The sequence below is a fragment of the Schistocerca gregaria genome, chromosome 6 (assembly GCF_023897955.1).
Source record: "Schistocerca gregaria isolate iqSchGreg1 chromosome 6, iqSchGreg1.2, whole genome shotgun sequence".
Taxonomy (NCBI): Eukaryota; Metazoa; Arthropoda; class Insecta; order Orthoptera; family Acrididae; genus Schistocerca; species Schistocerca gregaria.
The window spans coordinates 491,768,608-491,794,398 of NC_064925.1; the positions used below are offsets into that span (position 1 = coordinate 491,768,608).

General features: G+C 40.2%; 1 protein-coding gene and 1 pseudogene across 8 annotated transcripts in view; both read left to right on the top strand.

The window, feature by feature from the left end:
• Positions 1-25,791, top strand: part of LOC126279069 (E3 ubiquitin-protein ligase HECTD1) — a 311,851-nt gene that overhangs the window by 39,987 nt on the left and 246,073 nt on the right. For all 8 annotated transcript variants that reach the window (XM_049979517.1, XM_049979523.1, XM_049979518.1 and 5 more), the window contains exons 6-12: positions 2,626-2,785; positions 5,086-5,201; positions 5,379-5,437; positions 8,508-8,719; positions 10,314-10,430; positions 12,684-12,841; positions 23,003-23,532. In XM_049979517.1, the coding sequence (XP_049835474.1) occupies positions 2,626-2,785; positions 5,086-5,201; positions 5,379-5,437; positions 8,508-8,719; positions 10,314-10,430; positions 12,684-12,841; positions 23,003-23,532 (1,352 nt within the window). The remainder of the gene's footprint in view (positions 1-2,625; positions 2,786-5,085; positions 5,202-5,378; positions 5,438-8,507; positions 8,720-10,313; positions 10,431-12,683; positions 12,842-23,002; positions 23,533-25,791) is intronic.
• On the top strand, positions 14,291-14,408 carry LOC126279191 (5S ribosomal RNA; annotated as a pseudogene).

The following is a 25,791-nucleotide window of genomic DNA, read 5'->3' on the forward strand; positions in this document are numbered from 1 at the left end:
AGCCAAGGAGAAGTGTAGCGATGTGCTACCCCCCTTGCATGCTATTACTTCACTGTTGAGGTACAGAGTCATGTGCATAAAGGAAACGAATGGCTGGAAGTGACTGATAATAAGCTGCATCTAGCAAAGCTCACTATGTGGCTGTGGCTTACCTTCTTTCAGCCACAAAGATGGGATGAGGTCGTGCTTACTCATCCTTGCATAGGCCAAAGTCCTCCGACACATTGCTTCTTGCTCCTCCGGTGTGTGGCACTTGTGGTGTACAGACAATTGTGCACCACATTTTACTAGTGTTTGATTTTTGGACCAGAGGGCAGCGTCAGATTTTTCAGCATATCTGCTTTCTAGAATGAGATTTTCACTCTGCAGCAGTGTGTGTGTGCTGATGCGAAACTTCCTGGCTGATTAAAACTGTGTGCCGGATCAAGACTCGAACTCGGGACCTTTGCCTTTCGCGGCAAGTGCTCTACCAACTGAGCTAACCAAGCACGACTCATGCCCCGTCCTCACAGCTTTACTTCTGCCAGTACCTCTTCTCCTGCCTTCCAAACTTTACAGAACCTCTCCTGCCTTCTGTTTTAAGTGACATTAAAATGAATGTGGTTAGTTTTAAGATTTTGTGATACCTATGTTTTTGGAAGTGGTCAGCCAGTCACTTAGCCCTGTGCTTTTCTTTTACCTCTTCTGTGGTTTTACTTCTTTTTTAATCCCAGGAATGGCAGTTTTTACCTTTCTCCATTGTATTAAGGCCTGTGAGATAGTGATTGTGTGGGTTGACATGGGTGGGGTGGATGTGAGTGAATGAGTGTCATTTTTTAGGTTTCCTTGTTACTGTGCGACATCTTTACACTCACACACACACACACACACACACACACACACACGTGAATGTATCTGCCATACAGTCCAGATCTTGTGCCGTGTGATTTCTTTGTCAACTGACTGAAAGGGGAGGAGGAGAAGAGGACATTTACACAGTGATTAATGGGCTACTCCGTGACCAAGGAACAAATTTCTGTTGTCAGGGAAGTGACAGATTGGATGAATGTTTTGACTGTTGTTTATAGGACTTGGTGACTACGCTTGAAAAATAGTGTCTTGGACTTGTATCACCTTAAAGTGTAGTTCAGCACTGAGTAAAGATAACTTGACCTGCCATAATGATGTGTAACTTACTTTTTGAAGTCCTCTCATATTAGCCAATTTTTCTGTCTCACTGTAATAGTAACAATTTCTCAATTTAATATTTTTCTCTGAACTACAGTTACCACATTTTCTGAGGAGAGTTCTGGTAAAATGAAAATAATTTAGGAGTGAAGGAGACCATTCACTGAATAGTAGAAGCATTGAGTTGTTGGTGCAGACACACAGATGTAGTGCCGACTGAACACACAGAGCCAATGAGTCGGTTCAGGTCACAATGATGATGAACTAAAGATGTTGATTGGGACAGGTGGCAGGACAGATTGGGGGACTGTAGAGTAGAAGGAGTGGATGTGCTGTGGGTTGTTGGAGATTGAGGCTAGGAAGATCACAGGATTGAGTGGTGTGTTGCAAGGACAGCTGTGGTCTGTATACTCCACAAAAACAGAGGTTTCTACTTTAAGAGCTTAAAAGTCTTTGGCTTCCGTATCTTTCTCAGACTGACATTCATCTTTTACTTTATGCACTGTTTTATAGCCCATAACTGCCAGTTTGTCAGTGGGGGGAGTGGGGTATTTGCTGTCCTGCAGCCAGCCATGCTTGTCAGACCTCTACATGTACCTGCAGCGCAGTGAACATATGACCCTTGAGACCTACTTCCCTTGGTTAAAAAAAAAAAAAAAAAAATCCTGGCCGAACAGGCCTTGAAGGCTCAATGGTACCGACCGGCAGCTGTGTCATCCTCAGGCCTTAAGCGTCACCAGATGTGGATACGGTAGGGCCTGTGGTCAGCACACAGCTTTCCCAGCTGTAGTCAGTCTTCGTGACCAGTTTCCTGTTGGTCATAGTTATTGGGAAGTGGAAACCCTCACACTACCAGTTCTATTAACTTCAGATTTGTAAAAGTTTTCTCATTTTCAGAACTTAATGTTCAGCATGTATTTGGAGTACCATCATATCTTTCAACGGTTGACAGATATGTTTATTTTTAGTGTGTGTGTGTGTGTGTGTGTATATTTTCTGCTGACTCACCCCAACTGAAGTTAATGCACGTGTTTAGGTTATCATGTTTCCAGTTTTATCATGTGCTATTTCATCAGACCATGTTCTGCACCCGTGTATTTCTTGAGGTTTTTAAGCTTTGTGAGGTAGGTTTCTGAGCTTTTTTGTGTGCAGCCATCTTTAATATTTTTTTCTTTCACGTTGGCATCTCAGTTTACAGCTGCTGCGATGTAAATTTGTATGGTGTAGAAACCATTTTTAAATTACTCTGTGTGGAACTTAAATGGTAGAACATAACAAATGTTGGTACTGTTACTCGTCACATTTTTAAATTTTTGTGGTTTACCCAGCAATTTGTAGGCTATTTAATAATTCTTTCTCATGCATTATGGGCAGTTAGTTTAAAAATGTACAGCTTAATAATTATAATTCATTTCACTGTTTGCTTTACTTATATTTATTGGGTTGTATTCCTTACAGGTTGCTGATGGTGCCTTACGCTGTTTTGCATCACTAGCTGATAGATTCACACGCCGTGGTGTCGATCCAGCTCCTCTTGCAGAGCATGGACTGTGTAATGAGCTGCTTACAAGACTGTCGAATGCTGTTGGTCCAGTTGTGGCTCCTAGTGCTGCTAGTGGTAAGTCTTGTTTGAAGTTTCTATGGGTAAAGAAATTACTCGAATGTGGATTTATTATTCATGAAAGGGAAAGAGTACCTTGTTGTAGTGTAGAAGAAATTCATTGGATTTAGTTATTGAGCTATTTATTGACAGGGATCAGATTTTTTGAAGTGTGTATAATTTAATTTTCACACATTCAGTTGATCAGAATTTGAAGAGTTTTGTAGTACTAAAGAAAGATAAAACCTCATAAATTTAATTATTTTGCAAATATTTCATTTCATTATTTTCAGTAAAATATTGGCTAAATTTATTAACTGCCTTATGTTATAGCCATCTGATAAAGTAATAAGCAGTATAATTAAAGTCTGTATGTTTTAAATTCCAGTGGAAAGAATCTCTTACTTCTCTGCATAATAAGCTTAAGACAGCTCAAAGAGTAATGTTTCAATTGTGGCCCTTTCTCAGTAATTTTAACTGCATAATGCCTGTGGTAAGAAGCCCCATTCAGGTCTCCTTATTCGTGGACACCTGTAACATTTCTGCACTTATTCTAGAGTCATAATGACTTAGTTGCAACTAGCCAGTAAGAACCAGAAGTGGGTGAAAAACGTTTGGAAAACAATTACCACTAGCTTTTGAGCTTGTTCTCGCACGCCCCCCCCCCCCCCCCCCCCCCTCCACACACACACACACACAGAGAGAGAGAGAGAGAGAGAGAGAGAGAGAGAGAGAGAGAGAGAGAGAGAGAGAGAGAGAGAGAGAACCATACATATACCTAAACGTACATGCTTGTGGTAGCAGCAACCATATATGTTTGGGTGTCTGTATGGTTACATGTTTAAATATGTGGTTTTTACTAGGAAAGAGCAAGAGCATGAAAGCTAGTATTAATTGTTTTCAATTATGTGTTTGTGTGCGCCATGCATCAATCTTCAATAGGTAAGTTGTTGCCTTTCCCTTGTTTCCAATATTTTTCAGTCTATGAATTTCCATTTTGTTGTAAGTGTGTGTTCTTTTTAACCATTAATATTTTTGTGCTTATTTTTCAGAGGTAACAGTTAGGTACCCCATTTTAAACTTTTAGAGATTCATTTTGACTTGCTGGCCTCATTTTTTACTAAAACTTTTTGTGGGCTTTCCGTTGTTAGACTTTAACTGTGTGGCACACCCGAAGGATTAAAAATCAATTATCATAAAACCCCAAACATTTTAGAGGCATGGAGAGCAGAGCAGTACATCTGTTCCTTATCATAGAACCTTTATATGAATGTGAGCTCATAGTCAGACTGTACAGAGGCCCATATCCACGTCTTTGCATCAGGCGGCAGCGGGTCTTGGCATGACAGACCTAAATCAAGTGTGCAGTGTGCAAGTCACGTGCACTCCTTACTACTATTCAACCCTCTATGCAGTGACAATGAAACACTTGCGAGCAATGAGGCAGATTGGTATTCACAGACAGGGCCTTTATTTTAATGATTACAATAAATGTTGATCTATTGTACTAAGATTACAGAACAACACATCATGGGTTCTTTAGATGTCCATAATTATTGTAGATCTTACCTATGTATTAAATAAAAAATACTCATTTTGTAGCTTCTAAATTTTCATTGTACAATATTCTAGGTAAGTTTCAATTTGTGTGTCCTGGAAGGGGGGTGTAGGTGGGTGTGCCATGTTTGGTTCATTGCTTTCCTTGGTTGTATTCTTGGAATTCACATTATTTATACTTCGACAATTTCATTACAAGACTGCATGCAATTATCACTATAAGTGCAGTGGAGCAGATTAATTTTATGTTCTCATTATTCCCTCCTCCAAGAAGAGATTATTATTCAGAATAGGTGGACTTCATTCTACAAAAATTTTGCTGACAGTATATCTGAATCTGAGTGTTATAGGGATCCAAGTCAAATTTCTGCAATTTTGTCATTAAGACCAGATTCATAACATTTGAACATTGTTATTTGAAGAAAAGGGATGCCAGTCTTGGCCCATGGGCAAGTTAGGGAGTGCGACATTGGTAAATTTCCATTTAACACTGCATAGCTTGTCCATGGGCTGCAGCAAGATGACACCCTCTTCCGGAAATGAGGGATGTCTTTGAGTATTACAAATAGGGTTTTATGTCAGAATTGTGTAAATTGAGCTGAACAAACCTTTACCTCTGAGGAGTGTGTGTGTGTGTGTGTGTGTGTGTGTGTGTGTGTGTGTGTGTGTGTGTGTGTGTGTGAGAGAGAGAGAGAGAGAGAGAGAGAGAGAGAGACAGAGAGAGAGAGAGAGAATTATTTTATGTAATTGCTTTTGTTTAGGTACATCTGGCACAACAGCAACAACTGTTGCCCCCGAGACCAAATCGTCAGCCTCTGTATCAACTATTATAAGCCTTCTTTCTACACTCTGTAGAGGATCTCCAACCATCACACATGTAAGTCTTCCGTATCAATATGTTATCAAATTGTACTCACTTGAGTGTTTTTCGTAGAGCATTTTCAGTGGGTAGAATACTGAAAAATGTACTGGTTGCTTTAAGGAAGTTGTTGGTGGTTAATAAAAGGAAGATTGTTGACAGCATCCACACAGAATGTATTTGCATCTGTTTCAGGATCTTCTGAGGTCAGAACTACCAGACGCTATTGAAAAAGCATTGAAAGGTGATGAGAGGTAAGATTAAATATATTTTAAGTTTATATCAGTAGTCCAAGGTAGGAAACATGTAGTTGATATTAAGAATGAAGCCTGGGTAGGTGAACAAGAAGAGTCCTTTGCTTCAAAGCATTGTGTTTTGTGTGCGTTTTTTTTTTTAAAGACAGACCAGTGTAATGGTGGTGTAGCAACTATTCTGGAATGTGTATCCCCATGCTGATGTCGTGCCACAGTTTGTCCAAAATGTACGTATGTTAATGTTTTTAAACAGTGAAGAAATATTCATTGCTTAAGTGTCCAACAATTCATTTCAATGAAAATGATGAAATTTTGAGGTATAGTGTTACTGGATAGCTCAAAAAATGTACTCATCAAGCAGCAGCTCAGATGTTTAACCTCGGCAGTCAGTAGAGTGGTCATACATACAACATATTCCTACTGTGTCTGAGGTCTAGGTTGGACAAATAAAATTTATCCTTCCTTGCTTCTTAAAGTTCGTGCAGTGTAGGTTTGCCACAACTTGGAGTCCAACCATTCATCTTCTGATATCCTTTCCTACTGCCAAAATTCAACTTCCCTTTACAACATCATAAATATTGTAAAATCTTAGAAGCTGTACATGGATTAGAAGGATCATTTTGTAGCTGCTTGCTTCAGCATCCATTCTACACCATTGTTAGGCCACTACCTGTGACTTCTAGCACTGTATGCCCACTCCATTGGTACAGAGACGTTGTGAATTCAAACAGTTGGTGTAGTGGCCAGCGTGAAAATAGGGCTTCTAGGTCACCTCGCAGTCTTACAGCATTGACAGTATTTTTTTATAGTGATAATTTCAAATGTTTGTAAAAATAAAAATTGGGCAACTCTATTTTTAGTTCAGAATGTGATGGAGTACTTTCCAAAAGAAAAAGCCCACTAGCTGCTAGGAAAAAAATTTAAACTAACGTTACAAGAAATTTTGGAGGAAAATAATTTTTTACTTCAACCTATGGTAGTAACAGAATTGTAATTGGACTGAAAAAAATAAAATAAAATGAACATCCTCAAAGTTTATAGATGCATATGCTGTGCCTTTTATTTCGGAAACATTAAAGTATTCTGAGATAAAAAATAAAATATTATAAGAGGTGTGAAACTGTGCCAAGTGCGTAGTGAAAAATGTAGTTGCTGATGAATTTTCGTTCTGTAGGACTGTGAAGAAACTTCCCGTGAGAAAGTTGTTAAGAAAACTACAAAATTATTTTTTGTAACATTAGACATAATTATTGCATTGTATCATGTACAGAGGCAAATTACTTCCGCGACATTCCGTGCGCAGCAGCGCGTGAGTTGTAGGCTGTCGCCAAAAGTTTTGTTTGGACGGCTCGCTTTAATAGGACAGAGAATATTCCCTTTTTCCCGAAAATATTTTACTGGCTGCTAATACACATCCTTTGTCATTGCATCCATCACTCAAAACGCCAATATACGCTACGCAAAAGTAATTGTAGATATTTTGAAGCCAATATTTTCACTCAAGTTGAGCAAAATACTTGTTCAAAAGGTTTTGTGAAACCCGAGTTTTATTTAAATTTGTTGTAATTCTATTATTCTCAGCTCACAATATGTTCTTGGTACACAAAAACCACGTTCTTACTGCTGCAATGCCCCTGTCTTGTCACAAATTTCGTCCATCATTGCAGTTTCTGAATTAAAACCCAAGCGAGCGGAGAATACAGTGCATTGAAGTAACTGGCCAGAATAATCAATTTTATCATGGACATTACCCTGTATTTCTCTACCATCGGATACTATCCTCAGTCGTACTAAAGAAATACAATTCTACGTTCTAGTTTTTTGTAAAAGTTGTCAAATATCATAGATTCCTGTGCTCTTCTTGGAGAATCAGAATAGGTGTTGGGACTGTTCTGATGTTACTGCACTGTTTATATAGACAGTCGATACAGAAGCACCACAACATTTTGTCATTTTATGAACTGCATCACCCTTACCACAAAACAGCCAGTAAATCCTTCTTTGAAAAAAAGAGTTAAATTTCGAATGTACAAGTAAACCGAATGCAATAAGATTATATGTGAATGTAAAGACATTCAATACAGGTTTTTAGGAAAAACTGTTGTTAATTAATGTAGAATTGACAATCTTATTTTAATTGACAGTTACTATCGAGTAAACTAATCGCCACCACTTCTGATAAATTTATCAGAAATCTACAATAAGGGAAAAACATTCGCAGTATGCCCTCTATAACTGAAATGAATAGACATACATTTAAATCAAGTCAGCTTTTTACATAGATGACACCAACTTAAACTCAATGATCTTTTTTCTCAGGTATTTCCTTGTCAGTCTTTGTAAGTGGTTTTTTCCCCAAAGCTGCAGCATTTTCCTTTAGTACCTTGTTAATGGAAACGGTTAGGCTATCATTAAGTTTTTCAGTCCCAGCGTAGGCATGTAATGCACATATCATTTTTCTTGACCGACCTGTTACGGTAATCCCTTGCCAGGAGAATGTTGTCGATCTTTACTGCTCATAACTTTTGACGCAACTCCTGCTGGCATTGTTCAGCATTACACAGAAAATAACAGTGAGAACAAATAAAATACCAGCTCCTACAATTGTAAAATCTAAAACAAAGTCACAGGCCGCAACGATCAAGCAGGGCAGCTGGCTACCTGTAGTAGAAGTGCAGTGCAGGCTGGAAGGATTGTGATAGGGTGAAGGTTTGGCAACTTTGGGTGCTTGCTGTGACTACGGGTCTCATGGTATTGGCACAATGGGGTCCGTGCCACCCATGTGGACCTCCTCCCTACTACATCCGTCATAGCTGTTGATCCAAAAATAATTTTGAATTGACTATAGAAAGCAACTGACGTAAGTTTCTTAGAATAACATGAGCATTTTTTAGACATGATACATTATACATAGCACTTCCATTTCCTGGTAATATGTAAAAGCTTGGGTACACATTGTTGAATTTTATAACTTAATTGACACTATTGTGTGAAAGTTGTCATAAATACATTTGACATTCCACAGTCTCGGCTTTGTGACACAGAACTAAGTACTTCTTTACGTGTACAGGTGTTCCTTGGACTCAATGCGCCTTGTGGATCTGTTGCTGGTGCTGCTTTTTGAGGGTCGTAAGGCTCTTGCACGCTCTGGTGCAGGTGGCAGTCAACTCCTACCGCGGCTTCGTCGCATGGACAGTGCCGGAGAGAAGACACACCGACAACTGATAGATTGTATTCGCTCCAAGGACACTGATGCCCTTATTGAGGCCATTGATAGTGGAGGTATTACAAAAATAATTACTTCTTTCTTATTATTTTATAAATTATTAGCTGGTACTGGTTTGATTTAAAATTTTTGTAGCAAACAAGTTGTTGTTACTGTTTTTTCTTTTGGCTTAAAGTACTGCAACTTTCTAACAATAGTAAGCATCAGATGTGGCCATTGAACCTACCTTTCGAAGCATCATTAAAATGCATGGCTGAACAGTATATTTAAAGGCGTTTTTGTTTTAGCAGTAATAGTATGAGAAAAGAGCGATTGCTGCTCACCATATGGAGTTGTGTTGAGTCACAGACACAAACACATCGCCACTCTTTCTGGGCACTGAGGCCGGTCCAGAGACAGTGGTCTTTTTTCCCCGTCTGCGAGTCATCATCTCCTCTGTATGGTGAATGGCAATCTTTACTGTTCATAATATTGCCGTCTTGGATTTTCCATCATTTGATTAGGTTTTTTTTTTGAAGTTATTAGAAATCCTGAACTAAAGTAAATAATTAAGCACATTGTTGTTATAATTTTATTTTCAAGTACATGTTTTGGTAATTATATGAACATTTGAGTGTATGAGAGTGTACTTTGAGTCATTGTCTTATAGTACACCAACTTTTTACAGAAATTAATTACGTAAACATAAGAGAAAACTTGCACTTTATAAGAGGTTAAGTTCTGATGAAATACCGAGAGCTTTTCAGGGTGTAGTTCATTGTAGGTAGACATTTTCAGGAAGCAGGTAAACATGTCAGAATGTAAGGAACGAAGAACATACATTTGTCTTACGTATGTTAGTCCACGTCTTAAATGATTTGTAAGATTTTTTAAATGAAGTAATTGGCAGAATTTTAAATCAGGGTTATTGACAATTAATTATCTTTTTTTTTTATCTCAAATGACATCTCATTTCAAACACTACATTACTGTTAAGGTTGTATCATTTTTACAAGGTGACATGGGTACAATGAGTTGCAGTTACAGTAAGGAAAAGGTCATCTACAAGTTGAAAGGACTCAGTGCAGATGCCGATTACCCATCATGTCTCAGAACAGGATATTGGCATAAAATTCATGCAAATTTAGAAATATATTCAAGCAAACAATAGTGTGTGTGTGTGTGTGTGTTGTGTGTGTTGTTTTGTTTTGTTTTATAATATGCAGTGACTACATAAAATTTCAAATAATTTATAGCTGTGTAGAATAAAGACTATCAGCTGCAGAGGAGCTTGAAATAGTGTGCTTTTACAAAATATATCTGTGTTCAAAGGTTGAAAATATGTAATTAATGATACAATACATGCAATGAAATATTTCTGCAAAGCATTATGGAAAGTGTATCAGGAGCAAAAAAAGTTATTTGTACACTGACACATTTTGGGTGGAACATTCACAATTTGCACTGGACTTGCAAGAATTCACTCTCTTTAATTGAAGACGGATCACCTTCTTGGTGAACATAGTCCAGCAACACTGTTTACTAAACAGCCGAGAAATGCAAATGGTGAAATCAGGATGTTGCCAGTCACTTAAACCAATTGATATGGTTGCCTGGGTAGTACTGTAAAGTACAAAATTAACTCCTAAATGAAAATATTTTTGTCTGCAGGTATTGAAGTGAACTTCATGGATGATGTTGGACAGACCTTACTGAATTGGGCATCTGCTTTTGGCACACAGGAGATGGTAGAGTTCCTGTGTGAGAGAGGAGCTGATGTCAATAAAGGTATGCACATAGGTTTCTGTTCATATGCATCACATCTAAATAAATGTAAACTTTAGAAAAACATTAATGAACTGGGATTTTGTCCTATTACACCAGCATGTAAGGTGTCTGAAAATCTTTGGTTCTACTGAAATATCCCTAATTCATGTCCATTGTAATTGCTGGGCTGCACAAAATTGTGCACGCACAATATCTATGCAACACCTGATTTCTTTTCGTACAGAACATTTTTGGAATACTTATCCAGGTGGAAACCTACATACATGAAAACTATCTTGTGTAAAATATGGGGAATGAAGATGAACATTTTTCTAGGAGGAAAACTCAACTTTTGGATTTGATTTCATCAAACACTTCATCTTGGAGAGTCACAAATGAGTATTTTAATTTAATAATGTATAAGGAATTGGTAATATGAGTGACTTCTATGAACAGCATAATGAACACATTATTATAGCCAAGAGAGACACAAAACCAACACCCCCAGCAGAAGTATATAGGCATACTTGCTATGCAGATAATGAAAAGTTTGAAAGAATGTATGATCAGACAAAAGTAATAGGTAAGTTATATTTTTAATGGAGATGAAAATTTATGGTGGAGTATCATAATTCAACAGCAGCAAAATAAAGAGAAAGGCGAATAGGAGAACATAGGTAAGGGGAAAAGAATGAAAAGGTAATTCATCTCCTATAATTTTTATTGGAGCATACTCTAATCATGGCAGACATGGTTTAAGAATTATGGAAGGAGGTGTATATGTGGAATGGACCAGGAGACACCAGAAGATTTTGGATTGGTTATATAATGGTAAGAAAAAAAATTGAATTGAAATATATTTGCAGGGGAAGATGTGGGCTCTGACCACGATTTATTGACTAAAGACTGAAAGTTACAACTGAAGAAATTACAGTTGGTTATAAAATTAAGGATATGGGATCAATTAATTGAAAGAACCAGTGGTTGTTGAGAATTTCAAATGGAGGGTGGTAAGAGAGAGAGAGAGAGAGAGAGAGAGAGAGAGAGAGAGAGAGAGAGAGAGAGAGAGAGAGAATACATTAACACGAAAACTAAATTTAAGTGTTAGGAAATCTTTTCTGACAGTATTTGTGTGGAGTATAGCTTTGTACGTAACTGAAATATGGACAATAAACAGAACATTCAAGAAGACATTGGATGATACTGAAATGTGGTGCTGCAGGAGAACGCTAAAAATTAGATGATCAAATCAGCTAACTAATGAAGATGCACTAAGTGAGATCAGAGAGAAAAGTAATTAATGACACAGCTTGACTTAAAGAAGGGATCAGTTGATTGGATCCCTAGCAATCAAAAAATTGTAATGAGATTAGGGAGGAAAGTGTGAGAAATAAAATTTGTCAATGGAGATGAATGTTGGACTGCATAAGCAGTTTTTCAAATGGATGTAGGTTTCAGTAGTTAGATGGACACAAAGAGGCTTACACAGGATAGATTAGGGTGAACAGCTACATAAAATCAACCTTTAGGCTTGACACCGTGAAGTACACCTTTTATAACTACCTGAGCATAAGCTCTCAGTATAGATGCTTTGTGAATAAGGTGAATTGTTATGAGTGAGTGTCACACTTATTTCTGTCGCAAATCGTATAATTTAATTACAAATATTGAAATGCAACACGTTGCTTATGTCAGATTCACGGAATTCAACCTTTCTCATTGTCATAATGTTCTTGACATTTGATACATATTTAATGTTAATTAACCTGCAAAATAACACATGGTACTGTCCAAACCATTCTAGTTCAGATGTATAAAAATAACAACTAGTCTTAGACTGTCTCGGCTCTTTTTGCATGTTTATTGTAACCCATTCCCTCTGACACAACTTCACCATTACAGTTTGACACAGTTTTTGAAAACTTTTTGTTTGGGTCAACATTAACACATGTGCCCCCCCCCCCCCTCCCCCCTCCCCACACACACACACACACACACACAAGAGAGGGAGGGGATTCTGCATCATTATTCCATTAAATAAAAGTGTTTCATGGATCACTATTACTATCAGATTTCTACCTTTGCTTCTACCAGTTTCTCTCTTCACTTTTTGAGACAGTACACATTCAATAAGATTTAATTTCCTTTGGCCCTCTAATAGTCTAATTTCTTGCCCATTACTTATTCTTCTAGTGATCCATAAATTATATTAGTTTTACATAAAAATTTGAAATGTTAAATTGGCTTACAAACAAAACCCTATTGTGTTTACAGGTCAACGCTCATCTTCCCTACATTATGCTGCCTGTTTCGGACGACCAGCTATTGCTAAAGTACTTCTGCGCCATGGTGCAAATCCTGATTTGCGTGATGAAGACGGGAAGACTCCTCTGGACAAGGCTCGTGAAAGGTCCGATGAAGGCCATCGTGAGGCAAGTTGTATTAAAAACTTGTTACTAGTTTATATTGTCATTTTTGAAGATAAACAGTGTTCTCAAACATAAATAAGCCCACCTCTTTATGAGCTATCTAGACGGAATCACCCTATCCATCAGAGATCGATCCGGAGGCCCTTGTCTGTTTCATGTTCCCTGGTATCTTCACAGTTTGGACCCAGGGCCAAGACATGTTTTGCTTATTCCTTGGCGGCCTCAGTACCTTCTTTCTTATCCACTTCAAACGGTCTTATTCATCCCAGCTTGCTACCTTCTTGTACACTGACCTCCAGCTCTTCATTGGATCCATAAAACCCTGTTTCGGTGTCAAGCGCATCAACCAGTTTTCCCTTTTTGTAGACCCTACAAAGGCTCACTGCTCTTTCATAAGTACGCATGTGGTAAGCACAAGGTCTCAAGCTATTGCAGGATTAATTGCTTTCTTGTGCTGCAGTCTCCCATCTTTTCTTTTTTCCTCACAGTGGCAGCCCTTTGATGTTGATTTGACTATTTTAGAAGGTTCTGCTGTCTTTTGTTGTTTTCTTATTTCAGTTACGCCACTTTTCAGTTGAAATAATTTGTGTCTGCCTCTGGGTTTGACTTCAGTTTTCAGTATCCCCCCTCCTGTAGTTTGGATCGACTGGGGAAGAATGCCTTAACAGCCTACAGTGTTAATGATCCTTTTGTGCAGTAATTCCATAGACTTGTATATGAACTTAAGCCAATGTGGTAGCCAATCCAATGTTGTGGGATCATTAGGTACCCTTTTGGTAGAGCTCTTAACACAATGGGCATCACGCTTCTGATCCATGAGCTAATAGTTACCCATGCATGCCACAGTAAATGTCCATCTTCCTGGGGCATCAGGACTCCCAGCAATGGATATCATGCCAAATGACCTTTTGTGTGGCTGGGTGGCACCCTCAGTTGGATTTGATGTCATTAAGGTGGGTGTTTTTTCACATTATATGTATCAAATTGAATCAATGCAATGGCCATTCTGATTTGGTTCTCTCAGCAGATAGGTCTGGATATTTCAGTGCTATTGCTTTTCCTACCCTGCATCCTGTCTTACATGATGACCAACTACGCAAAAATCCTGCTGTCACTTTCTGTGCTTGTTTTTTTTTTTTTTCCAAACCAGAGCTACCACTGGTCTCTACTCCCGTGGTTGCTACGACAATATCTTCAGGGACAACTTCCCACACCCGATAAGAATAACAGCTTCCTTGTCCAGCATCTACTGATGACAGGGCACTCTCTCGTGATCACTCTCCCCAGAAACCTACAGGTCAGAGGCCCAGCACCGGCCATCTGCTGAAGGAGCCACAGCCTATTTGTCTCAAGGCAGCCTTCTTTTCATCTGTCAACACACCCACCATGGATAGGTCCTTACAGTAATCTTGGCCACCAAAAGCTGCAGAGGAGGAGGAATAATAATAATAGGCCAACGGCCTTGCCGCAGTGGTAACACTGGTTCCCGTCAGATCACCGAAGTTGAGCGCTGTCGGGCTGGGCTAGCACTTGGATGGGTGACCATCCGATCTGTCGAGCGCTGTTGGCAAGCGAGGTGCACTCAGCCCTTGTGAGGCGAACTGAGGAGCTACTTGATTGAGAAGTAGCGGCTCCGGCCTCGGAAACTGACGTATGGCCGGGAGAGCGGTGTGCTGACCATATGCCCCTCCATATCCGCATCCAGTGACTCCTGTGGTCTGAGGATGACACAGCGACCGGTTGGTACCTTTGGGCCTTCATGGCCTGTTCGGAAGGAGTTTAATAATAATAATAATAATAATAATAATAATAATAATAATGTTACTCTAGTGATCTTGGAGGTGCCAGATCCTCCCATGCAGTAATAATCTGAACCAATGTTTGTTTATGTGGTTCCATCCCCACCGGTGGCTGGCAGTGATCCTGGGTCATGACTGGTCCTCCTGGCCCCTTCCCACCTAAGTAGGGTGCCCTCAACATGATGATCCAGTGGAACTGTAATGGGTGCTGCTGTCAACTACTGGAACTGCGACTAATTTCCTCTTATTTCTGCAGTCCGTATCACCCTCCAAGAAATTGACCATTTTCTCAATGCCTTGGGGTTACCATGCATTCTGTGAGAATCGAACTGTTCCCAGTATTCCTAGAGGAGTCTGTATGTTTGTTCGTACAGTTATCATCAGTGGGTGGATTCCTGTCCATACCATGTTGAAAACAATAGTGGTGTGAGTGCAGACTATCCCAGAAATCACCATTTATAACATTTATTTACCTTCAAGCAGGACTGTTAGTCCCCTTGTGATGACTCCTTTATCCAACCCCTCTCCTCTCCTCTCCGCCTCCTCCTCCTGCTTGAGGATTTCATTGTGAAGCACAACCTGTGGAAAATAACACATTGTCTGATAGGACCCTTCTCATTGACCAGCTTCTTTGAGATCTAAGTTCGTGTTTTCTCAGTGATTGTACTACTACCTACTCCAGTGCCAGTCGTGGCACCCTTTTGTCTGTTGACCTTATATATAATACCATCACTTCTTTATCATGACCTGATGGACCAGTTACCACATAGGATCTTTAAAGATCCAACTGACAGTTATGTATCTCTGCTGTTACATTCACCCGTGCTACTGGAACTGCTATTCCTCTTTCATGCTCCACTGTTGGCCAGTCTCATGGTGGACCAAAGACATTGTAATACCTATTCAGGATCATTGTAGGGCCCTGCTCTGTCTCGAACCTTAACAGGCCTCAATTTTAAGCAACTCCACACTAAGGCTGACTGTCTTATGAAGTGCAGTAAGAAGGATGGTGTTAGTACTACATCTCTTCCTTGGAAACATATGCTTCTCCCTCCCAGTTGCGGAACAAACTTTATAGTCTTCTGGGCTGTCAAAAATCAGCAACTGTTCCGGGATTGATCCTTCAGGATGGTCTATATATATTGACGCATTGGTTCTTGCTGAACGCTTGTGACCCACTTTGCGAAATGTCTGTATCCTCTTCTTACCCAGCTACCTTTCTAATGTATAAAGGTCAAGTTTCACTTCCCTCCCTCTTCTGCCCCCCAACCTCACCAAGCCAAATTGTAAAATGAAACTTTCACTGAATGGAAACTGAGTCCGGCTCTTGCCTCATTTCCTAATAACAGCCTGTGGCTCTGAGTCAAGTGATAAACAGATCATCCAACATTTGAATGCTTCCTAAGGCTACATGTCATCAGTGTCTGTAACTGTATTTGGCTAGAACACATCTTCCCTCAGCAGTGGCGAAGTAGTATCATTGTCTCACTACTTAATCCAGGGGAAAACCCAAAAATCTAATGGCAGTTACCAACCAGCTAGCCTCACTAATGTGTTCTGGAAACTGCTTGAAAGGATGGTTGCCCACAGATTATGCTGGGTTCTCAAATCTTGTTACCTTTTGTCCCCTGTTGGTATGGTTTCTGAGAAGGATGATCGACAACCAACCATCTGGCTAGACTGGAAACCACAATCCAACAGGCTTTTTCTAAATTACATCACTTCTTTGGAGTTGTTTTTAACTCACCAGTTATTCTGGGTGTATTTGGTACTCCACTCAGCTCTCCAGGGGAGAATGATGCCCTTCATGGCTCCGGGCTGAGTGACACACTCTTCCTTGTCGCTATCAATGTGCTAGTGACCTCTGTCCAGCCACTGGGCCACTCCCACATGTCATGTCAACGACTTTCATATTTGGTGCAGCTCCCACCCTGTAGCCGTGGTAGAACGCCAGATCCAAAGCGCCATCTGAAGGACATCAGCTTGTACCCTTTCCCGTGGTTACAAATTTCACTTGCAAAAATGTGGTTCACTAATTCTTGTCATACCATGGCCTATACTGACCCAGAACTCTACTTGGATATCCAGCACTAGGATGTTGTGCAGTCTTTATTTTTGGACCTTCTGTTTGATAAAAAGCTGCCTTGGCTGCCCCATATTCATCCTCTAAAAGACTAGAGTGCATTTAAAATAATCAGCTACTTTTGACTGTTTGGTATGGAGCAAGTGCAGGGGTGCTTAGTTGACAGTGTGTGCAGAGCACATTAGCGTGCGGCAAAAATGCCATGTTACTTGACACGAAAGCTAGCAAATTTGCTGGACTGCTTGAACAAGGAAGTCACTCAAGCTGCCTGATCTGCAGTCTTTCTTAAATGATTGTAAAGAAACTATTCAGGGAAAAAAATCTTGTTTCTTACATGTCTCAGAGCTTCATTTAAGTGGATGCATAAAGTCTATTCACCAAGCAGCGGCAGGAGAAAACACACACACACACACACACACACACACACACACACACACACACACACACACACGGGGGGGGGGGGGGGGGGCGAGTAACTTAAGCCAGCTTTCAGAGCCGGTGGCTCTTCTTCCAACAGAAGAGTTGAAGGGGAAGGAAGAGGGGTGAAGGAAGAGGAGTAGAGAGGTGTTGGGAAAGGGGTATAGTTCGGAAAAGTACCCTGGGTGAGGGGAGACTTAACTGGATGGGATGAGAAGGAAAGACTGATTGGTGGGGGCTGCACCTGTCGAGATTTGAAAACCTGAGAGCTCAAAGGTGGAAGATGGTAACATGCAAGACAGATCACTGCTAAAACATTGTGCACAAGATGTAGAAAACTAAAATGAGTGAAGACGGAAGTAGTTAGTGTGAAGAAATGCTGAGACATTAATCTAAATTAAGACCAGGTGGATAGTGAGAACCAAGGACATTTAGCACTAGTTCCCACCTGCGGAGTTTCTCAAAACTGGTGTCTGGGGGAAGAATAAAAATGGAATGTGTGGTGAAATAGGCTCTGAGGTAAAGACTGTCATGTTGTAGAGCATGCTCTGCAATATCGTATAGTGTGTTGCTGGTATACATCCTCTGTCTATGCCCATTCATCCTGACTATTAACTGGGTGGCATACGTGCCAATCTAAAAGGCCAAACAGTGGTTACATGACAGCTGGTATATGATGTGTCTTTTCATGGATGCCGGAGCAACTTGGGGTCTGACAGTGATATTGTGGAGATTGGGAGGTTGATGAAAAGCTATTTTAGGTGTGATGGGCAAAATCTCGGACAGAATGGATCAAATTTTAGGGAATGATTTTGGAAGTCATGGCCCTGGCAAAGTAGCTGATTAATACATTCAAACCAGGATAATACGACTGACAAGTGGTTTGTTCTGAAGTTGTTGTTTGGAGGGATCATCAATACTAGGATTGGAATTGATGGTCTGGGAAATTTGCTTTAGAACTAGACTTGGAGGGGGGGGGGGGGGGGGGGTTATTACATCCAGTGAATGGGAGGTGAGATTGGTGATGTATTGCTGTAAAGAGTCTTCATCCGAAAAATGTTTGCCATGAATGCCAAGCCGTATAGGAGGCAACGTTTGATGTGAAAAGGATGGCAACTGGCAAATGTAAATATTGTTGTTGGTTAGTAGTTTTAATGTAGACTGAAGTGTGTAGCAGGCCTTCAGTGAGGAGTATATAAACATCAAAGAAAGTGGAGTGGGATTTGGAATAGGACCATGTGAAATTTGATTGGGAGAAAGTATTTAGAGTTGCAGTTGGGAGAAAGTATTTAGAGTTGCAGGAATTTTAGCATGTCAGCCTTACCAGGAGTCCTTATGGCAAAGATGTCATTAATTTATCTAAACTAAACCAGAGGCTGAAAGCTTATGGATCTCAGAAAAGCCCCCTCCAAGCATCCCACTAAAAGGTTGACGTAGGACGGAGCCATCCTTTTTCTCATGGCTATACTCCTGATCTATTTGTATGTTTGCACTGAGTTGAAGGGTAAGTATAAAGTTGATTAAGGTGAGCAAGAAGGATGTCATAGGTTTGGTATCAGTGGGCACTGACTTAGGAAATGTTCAGTAGCAGACAGACATTGTACCTAGGGTATATTGGTATAGAGGAAGATGGCATCAGTGGTGACAAGTGAGGTGTGTGGAGGAAGTGGGACAGGCACGGATTCAAGGCAATCTAGGAAATGGTTGGTGTCTTTAATATAGGAGGCAAGTCTTTGTACTATGGGTTGCAGGTGTTGATCAACTAAGGCAGATATACATTCGGTGGGTGCTTTGAAGCCAGCAACTGTAGGACGGCCAGGATGATTGGGTTTGCGGATCGAAGGAAGGAGGTAAAAGGTAGGCCTGTGTGGTTTGGGTGGGGAAAGAAGTTCTAAGGATTGGGGTATAAGTCCTTGTGAGGGACCTGAGGATTTTAGGAGCAAATGCAGGTCAGTTTGAATTACATGGATGGTATTTTGATGGCAGATGCTATATGCAGAGGTGTCACACTTGTTGCAGACCTATACTTACACACTCCTGTCAGTCAAGTACCACGGTGGTATAGCCTTTGTCTGCTGGGAGGATAATGACAAAGTCATCAGCTTTTAGGGAATGTAGAGTTTGGAGTTTTAAAGAGGACACGTTAGGCTCATGTTGTAGAGGGACCTGAGGAGGAAGGGTTGTGAAGCAATGCTGTACGTGAGGAATTCTTGGAAGGCTTGTTAAGGGATGATTCTGAGGAAGATGTGGGTGGTCAAGTTGAGATCATTGTCAGAATTGTTCAAGGCAGGGTTCAATGTCATGTTTACTGCTGGAAAGGTTTTAGGATTGGGGTTGCAGAGCATGCTCTACAACATGAGAGTCATGACCTCTGTGCCTGTTTCACCACACACCATCTGCATTCCTCCACCAGACGAGTTTCTCAGAACTCTGCAGCTGGAAACTTGTGCTACAACATGTCTGTGGTTCTTGTCACCCACCTGGCCTTAATTTACATTAATTTCTTAAGTCTCTCATCTTTCCTGCACAGTAACTACTCCTTTCTTCACTCCATTTTAGTTTCCTACATCTTTCATTTCTGACCTGTCTCTTTTTTGCCGGCATCTGTTACATTCAAAGCACTTAGCTTTTCGCTCTTATTAACTCGTGCACAAGTTTTAGTAGTAATCTCTGTATTGCATTTTACCCTCTCTTCCACCGTTAAGCTCTCAGGTTTTCAAATCGCTTCTAGTGCAGTCCTCAACAATCGGTCTTTTTCTTTTCATCCCTTTCAGTTTGTCCCCCCCCTGACCCAGGGTTCTGGGTGACTTTCCTGAACTGTATCCATTTTCCTAAACCTCTCCAGTCCTTTTGCCATCCCTCTTCTTTCCCCTTCAACTCTACTGCTGTAAGGAGGAGTCACTGGCTCCGAAAGCTTGCCTAAGTTAAACCTGTGTGTGTGTGTGTGTGTGTGTGTGTGTGTGTGTGTGTGTGTGTGTTCTCTCATTCTGCTGCTGCTGCTGCTGCTTGGTGAGTAGATTTTTTTATCTATCCAGAGTAGATTTTTTTATCTATCCATTCACATTATATTGTCAGTAGTTGATTATTTCGTTGTTGTATTATAGTTTCATTTTTCAGATTTATAATGAGCTGCCCATTATTTTGTTAACGGTCATACTTATTGCGAGATTTCGAGATTAGGTGAAATTCTAAGGGACATTCTTAAAGTTTGCAGTGAACAATGGGGATCACTATGATTTTATGTTTGGTGTGTGGTAGGTGTAGGTCATGTTACTGCATATGAAATATTGGTAACAGATTGATTATTTTTTAAGCTTGGAAGGCTATTGCTGTCTTATCTCAAGAAAGTGTAGCGTGTGTAAAGTGCTCAGTCACTAATGGCAGCCTAAAAAGCCAGAATGAAATATTTATAAATCCCTTGTATCTCAAACGATTTGAGTTATCGAAACAAGATTTTGGCAAATATAATCACACATCATCACTGTGCATAAACTTATTGTTGTTTCTTGCCATGCTTCTTTTCACTTGGGGCCCATATATTCTCAACTGGATTTAAACGGGTGTGATATGGAGGAATTATGATTAAACTATGCCAATTAGTGTTAGCCAGTTCATCAACCTGGTAGCATGGAGTTTTCGGTTTCTATAGAGTTAGAAGTTCGATTGACTCTGCCTTTACAGGTTCACCTTAATTCAGTGGAACACTTCTTTGTACTTACGAGAGTAAAATACTTGCTTCCTTCCACTGCATTGTTGGAGCTTTATCCGTCACAACAGACTGGTATGGCACATTGTTCATTACAATTGTCAAATTTGGAGGAATATTTTGTAGCAAAAAATTTTCACAGCTGGGCAACATGTTGTTGGATAGCCACTTGCATTGCGAATCTCATGTTCAGATATGCTGCTCTGTTGTTGTTAATGCAATGCCAAAACAGAATGCTCTTTCACAATACTGGATGACTGTAAAATACTTGAATGCCAAAAGATCCCACTTTACAAAGAGAGTTGACAAACATAAGTGCACCTAATGTGTGACACCACATGGTACTTCTTATCCATAGCACGGTAATAGGGGTGCTTTGCCAACCGAACTACTGGCAGTGCGGTAGGGAAATCCAGCTTGCTATTGGTGTTACCTGGGCAATGGCGTCATGTCGCCCCATTAGCCAAATGTCAAGTCACAGCTAATTTTAAATGCTTTGTAGCTACATGAGGAAGCTTAACTCTTTCTGCACCTCTTCGGGTGCGGATTGTGCTATTCTCCTCTGTACTTACCAGGCTCTTGTCTCATTCCGACTGGATTATGGTTGCCAGATTTATGGCTTGTTGGCACCTTCAGCTTTGAAATTGTTAGAATCCAATGAATGGAAATTTAAATGTGGTGATTATTTTCAAATTGAAAATTTAGTCAAATTCTGGGATTTTTTGTTTGAAAGTACTGTAGTCGATATCCTACCAAATCTTTCCCAGTCCCAGTTTGCGCTCCAGCTTTAATATCGTTAATGGATAGGGAAATGGTAGCCTTTCTACCCAACCTTCTTCACTCCAAATTCACTATTTAACTAATGAGGTGAATGGGTGCACAACAAATGTTTGTTGCAGTATTGGTGAACATGAATGTGTCATGCCCTTAAGTTCTTGGAGAATTCTCCTGACTGAATAGTTCGGCAGCCTTACCACAGTAACAGTTAAATATACTGCATTGTTAAATTTAAAAAAAAGCAATCCTCAGTTCCTTTCTTAATAGAATTGTAAATTTTTCATATTATATTACAGCAAAGAAATAAACTCTTCGAAAATTCATTTCTGCTCTCACATACCCATCACCTGTGGAGCTACTGACAGTTAGCTCTAGCTGTGTTAGCAGTTAGGCATATTTCTCAGTTCCAAGCTATTAGCTTTATGTCCACGACAGTAACATAGTGCATTTCTTCCTGAGTACACAAGTACATCATACATGAAACTGAATAACAGATTGTTTAACAATTTTTTTTTTCTTGTTTGCCTCTCTCTGCCAAACTTCTTGCCACCTCACAAGTAACATTTAACACTTTGGAGACCAGCCACTTAGAAGAATACCGGGCCTAGGAAACTGGCCATTTATGCTGTTATTTAAAGCATTACTGGCAAATATGTAATTTATGTATTTTCAGCAGCAGTACATACTAAAAAATAGCCAAACTTCAAGATTTATTTTTCATATTTACTTAGGTCTTTAATAGATAGAAGTTTTAAAATGATTGACAGAAAGTATAATTATTCATCCAAGAAAGAAGTGTCAGGTGATTCAGTGAGCAATTTATTCCTCTTGAGCATCCAAAATTTCTTGCTCTAATAACAGATATCACGTATTTTTAGAAGAATTCCAGCAAACTGCAAAACCTAACAAGTACACACTCGAAATTGCGTCAGTGCAATTGTATTGACTCGGCCGTTCGCAACAGCAGCTGTTCCTTTTTCTGATATGTCTTGTGAAACACCAGTCAAGGGATGGGTAGCGAGACATCTTTACGTTGTTCTCGTATGAAACGAGTCCAGTTTACGAGCCGCTAATAGCTCACGTATCCAGAAAATGATGGCCCAACTTCCACTCGGCTCTCCAAAGTGTTAAGTTAAATTTTCTGTAATACAGTTTACAGATCTAAATTTATTTCGGGAAGTTGTAATCCAGAAACACTATAAAGGCTATCAAAATATTAACCTTACACAAAACATTGAAGTATTTTCTGCTTCCGGGATATGTGACTGCCACTTAATGGAAGAAAGGTCCACATTAATTTCCTGCACTCAAGATCTCACAGGTATTAGTTATAAGGAACGAAAACTCATCTGTATCATGTTTATTACGGATCTACTCTGCAGGTGGCTGCTATTCTCCAGAGTCCTGGTGAATGGATGGTTCCACAGGAGACACGCGATACCACAGAGGACCCAGGGACTTCAACAGCGGACTCTCAATCGTCGTCGCAGGCATCGGGTGCGGGTGGCATTTCGGAATCTGCACCTGCACCTGCAGCTGCAGCTGGCAGCAGCTGTGATCAGGGCCAACAATCGGAGCCTGGAGGTACAAAATCACAGCAAGAGCAGCCAGAAACACAAGCCTCCTCACAAGAACCAGACTCTCAGCAGCAGCAGCAGCAGCAGCAGGACCAACATGAACAAGAACAGCAGCCGCGACCATCACCACAGCCACCCCCACCGCAGCAGCAGCAGCAGCAGCAGCAACAGCAACAGCAACAGCCGCAGCAATTGGCACAGCAGCAGCAGCAGCAGCAGCAAACAGAAGAGAGTTCAGAACCAAAGGGGGACCCTGAAATGGCTCCTGTCTATCTCCGAAGATTGCTGCCTGTTTTCTGCATTACTTTCCAGTCTACTATGCTTCCATCTGTCAGGTAACACATACTCATTTTGTTAGACTGTTATTAATGTAAGAATATTATTAATAGATTTACTATGTGCCTTATGCTGTAGGCTACTGCTCCACATTCTTATTTGTAGAATAATGTGAGTTTGTATTTAGTGAGATAATGCCTTTGTTGAATCCAGCGGAGTTGGCAGTGGTATGTTTTTTAGGCAGCTTTATAGTTGAGGAAAATAGAGGAGAATAATTTTGAACTGCACATCCAATCAAGTTACACACAGAAAACAAGTACTGTAGTTGTAATAACTGTATATTTTTAAAAGGTGGCAGAACCCCTCATTGTTACCACGGGCAATCTGTTTTACTAAATGGCCAGGTCTGTGGTTCACAGTCCCAGTTGGAGGTTACCTGCCTAATGGCTTTCAGGGGCAACAAAGATTTGATTTGCAATATTTTTCATAGCTATTGACCAAATTTGAAAATTGAAAATGAAAATGTTGTCATAATCTAGTCATTAAGAGAGATAATCTTGTACTAAAGGTTTAACACAAGAAGACGAGAATTACAGCTATAAGCTGTGTACATGTCTTGAGGCATCATAACTCTGCACTCAAATACCCAGATTGCATTCATCCAGTATTCGATAATGAGAGCGCTTAACAACATTTGACGAACTTGACATGTAATTTTAAACCTTTGTGAAACTTTTTCCCCCACTGCAAATGCCCCCTCCCACCTCTGCCCACCCTCCCACAATAATGAAAGAAAAAAAGTTCATGGCTTACTACGTTTTTTCTGCTCTGGACTAAAATGTCAGCATCAGACATGACACTTTAATTTATTACTTCTTTACTACTGATCCTGTTTCAAACACATTTTGTAGACAGTATTCACGTATACTGCTGAATGTACCTGAAAAAATTATATTACATTATAGTGTGACACGTAGTTCAGGAGGTATGACTTCCAGATTATACTCACTCGCGATTTGATAATGAGAGCACTTAGAGGACTTCTAATTAACTTTAAACCCGATTCCATATCTTTTCTAAATTTCTTTAAATATGTGTTGATTCCAGTAAATTTGTCTGTAAAACGTGTTTGTCAGTGTAAACAGCTTTGTGGAATCTTTCCAAGTGAGTGCAGTGCCGAAGACACCAGATATATGTTTAGGAGGAATAGGGTTCAAATCCTGATCTGGCTATCCCGAGTTACAATTTATGGTAGATTCCCTGAAAAACTCGAAGCCAATGGGGGAATCTTTGTTTTAGACATATCCATAGTCTAGGTCCTTGTCCAGTTTGAGCTTGTGCTCTTGACACACTGTGGCTGTGAAAGTGCACATTGAACTCTAATTTTCTTTCCATTTTAACTTCTAATTCACATGTTGCTGCTAATTCAGTATCTACAATAGTCAGTGTGAGTTCATGTGAAGACGTTAACATAGAATGTCACAGTTCGTAACATTCCTGGCTGTCCTCTCCGGCTCATATCGATGTTTCTCCCATGAGCCTGATGTATCTGATGACAGACCTGGCAGAGTCACAGACAATACCAGCGAGGTAATTTTTATTGTTCAGTTCTCAGTTTGTATGACTTGTCAGGATAGCCAACCATGGTAAAGTGCCGCTCCTGGGTCGGGGAGGTGCGCGTGCTCTTTGATTGAATCCACTCGGCTGATTAGTAATGAGGATAGGTGTGCCAGCCAGCCTGGATGTGGTTTTTAGGTGGTTTCCCACATCCCAGTAGATGAATACGAGATTGGTATTGAAGTTTTGCCTCAGTTACATTATTTGTGACATTTAGTGAAACTTTTGCCAACTTTTCCATGAATAACACTGCACGCAAACACTTGGGGTACACACATTCCGTCCCTGGTGATAATGGGGTGGTGGTAGGAGGGGCAGCCATCCTCCTTAAGCTACCATGCTAAATTTGTTAACAACAGTGCCGACCGTGTGCTCGTACAGGACAAAGGCAAAGTTAAAATTGCAGTTGCTGAGCATTTATTTTCATTTTAACTCATATACTGATCTTATTGCTGTTTACAATGTTCGTTAGGATCAGTATCATCCACAGCTTCCGTGGAGTCTGTTTTAAATTACACCTCATATAATTAGTAGGAGTTTATTGAACTGAACTCATTGACTGCCCAATTTCTATTGACTGTGTTCCACTGTGGCTCAGCACTGTTTTTCTGAATGACTCCGTGAAAGCTCAACAGAGAGTGACTATGGATGGCACTGTTCACATTGCCCATTTAAAAGGTTGCATAAGAAGGCTTTTACAA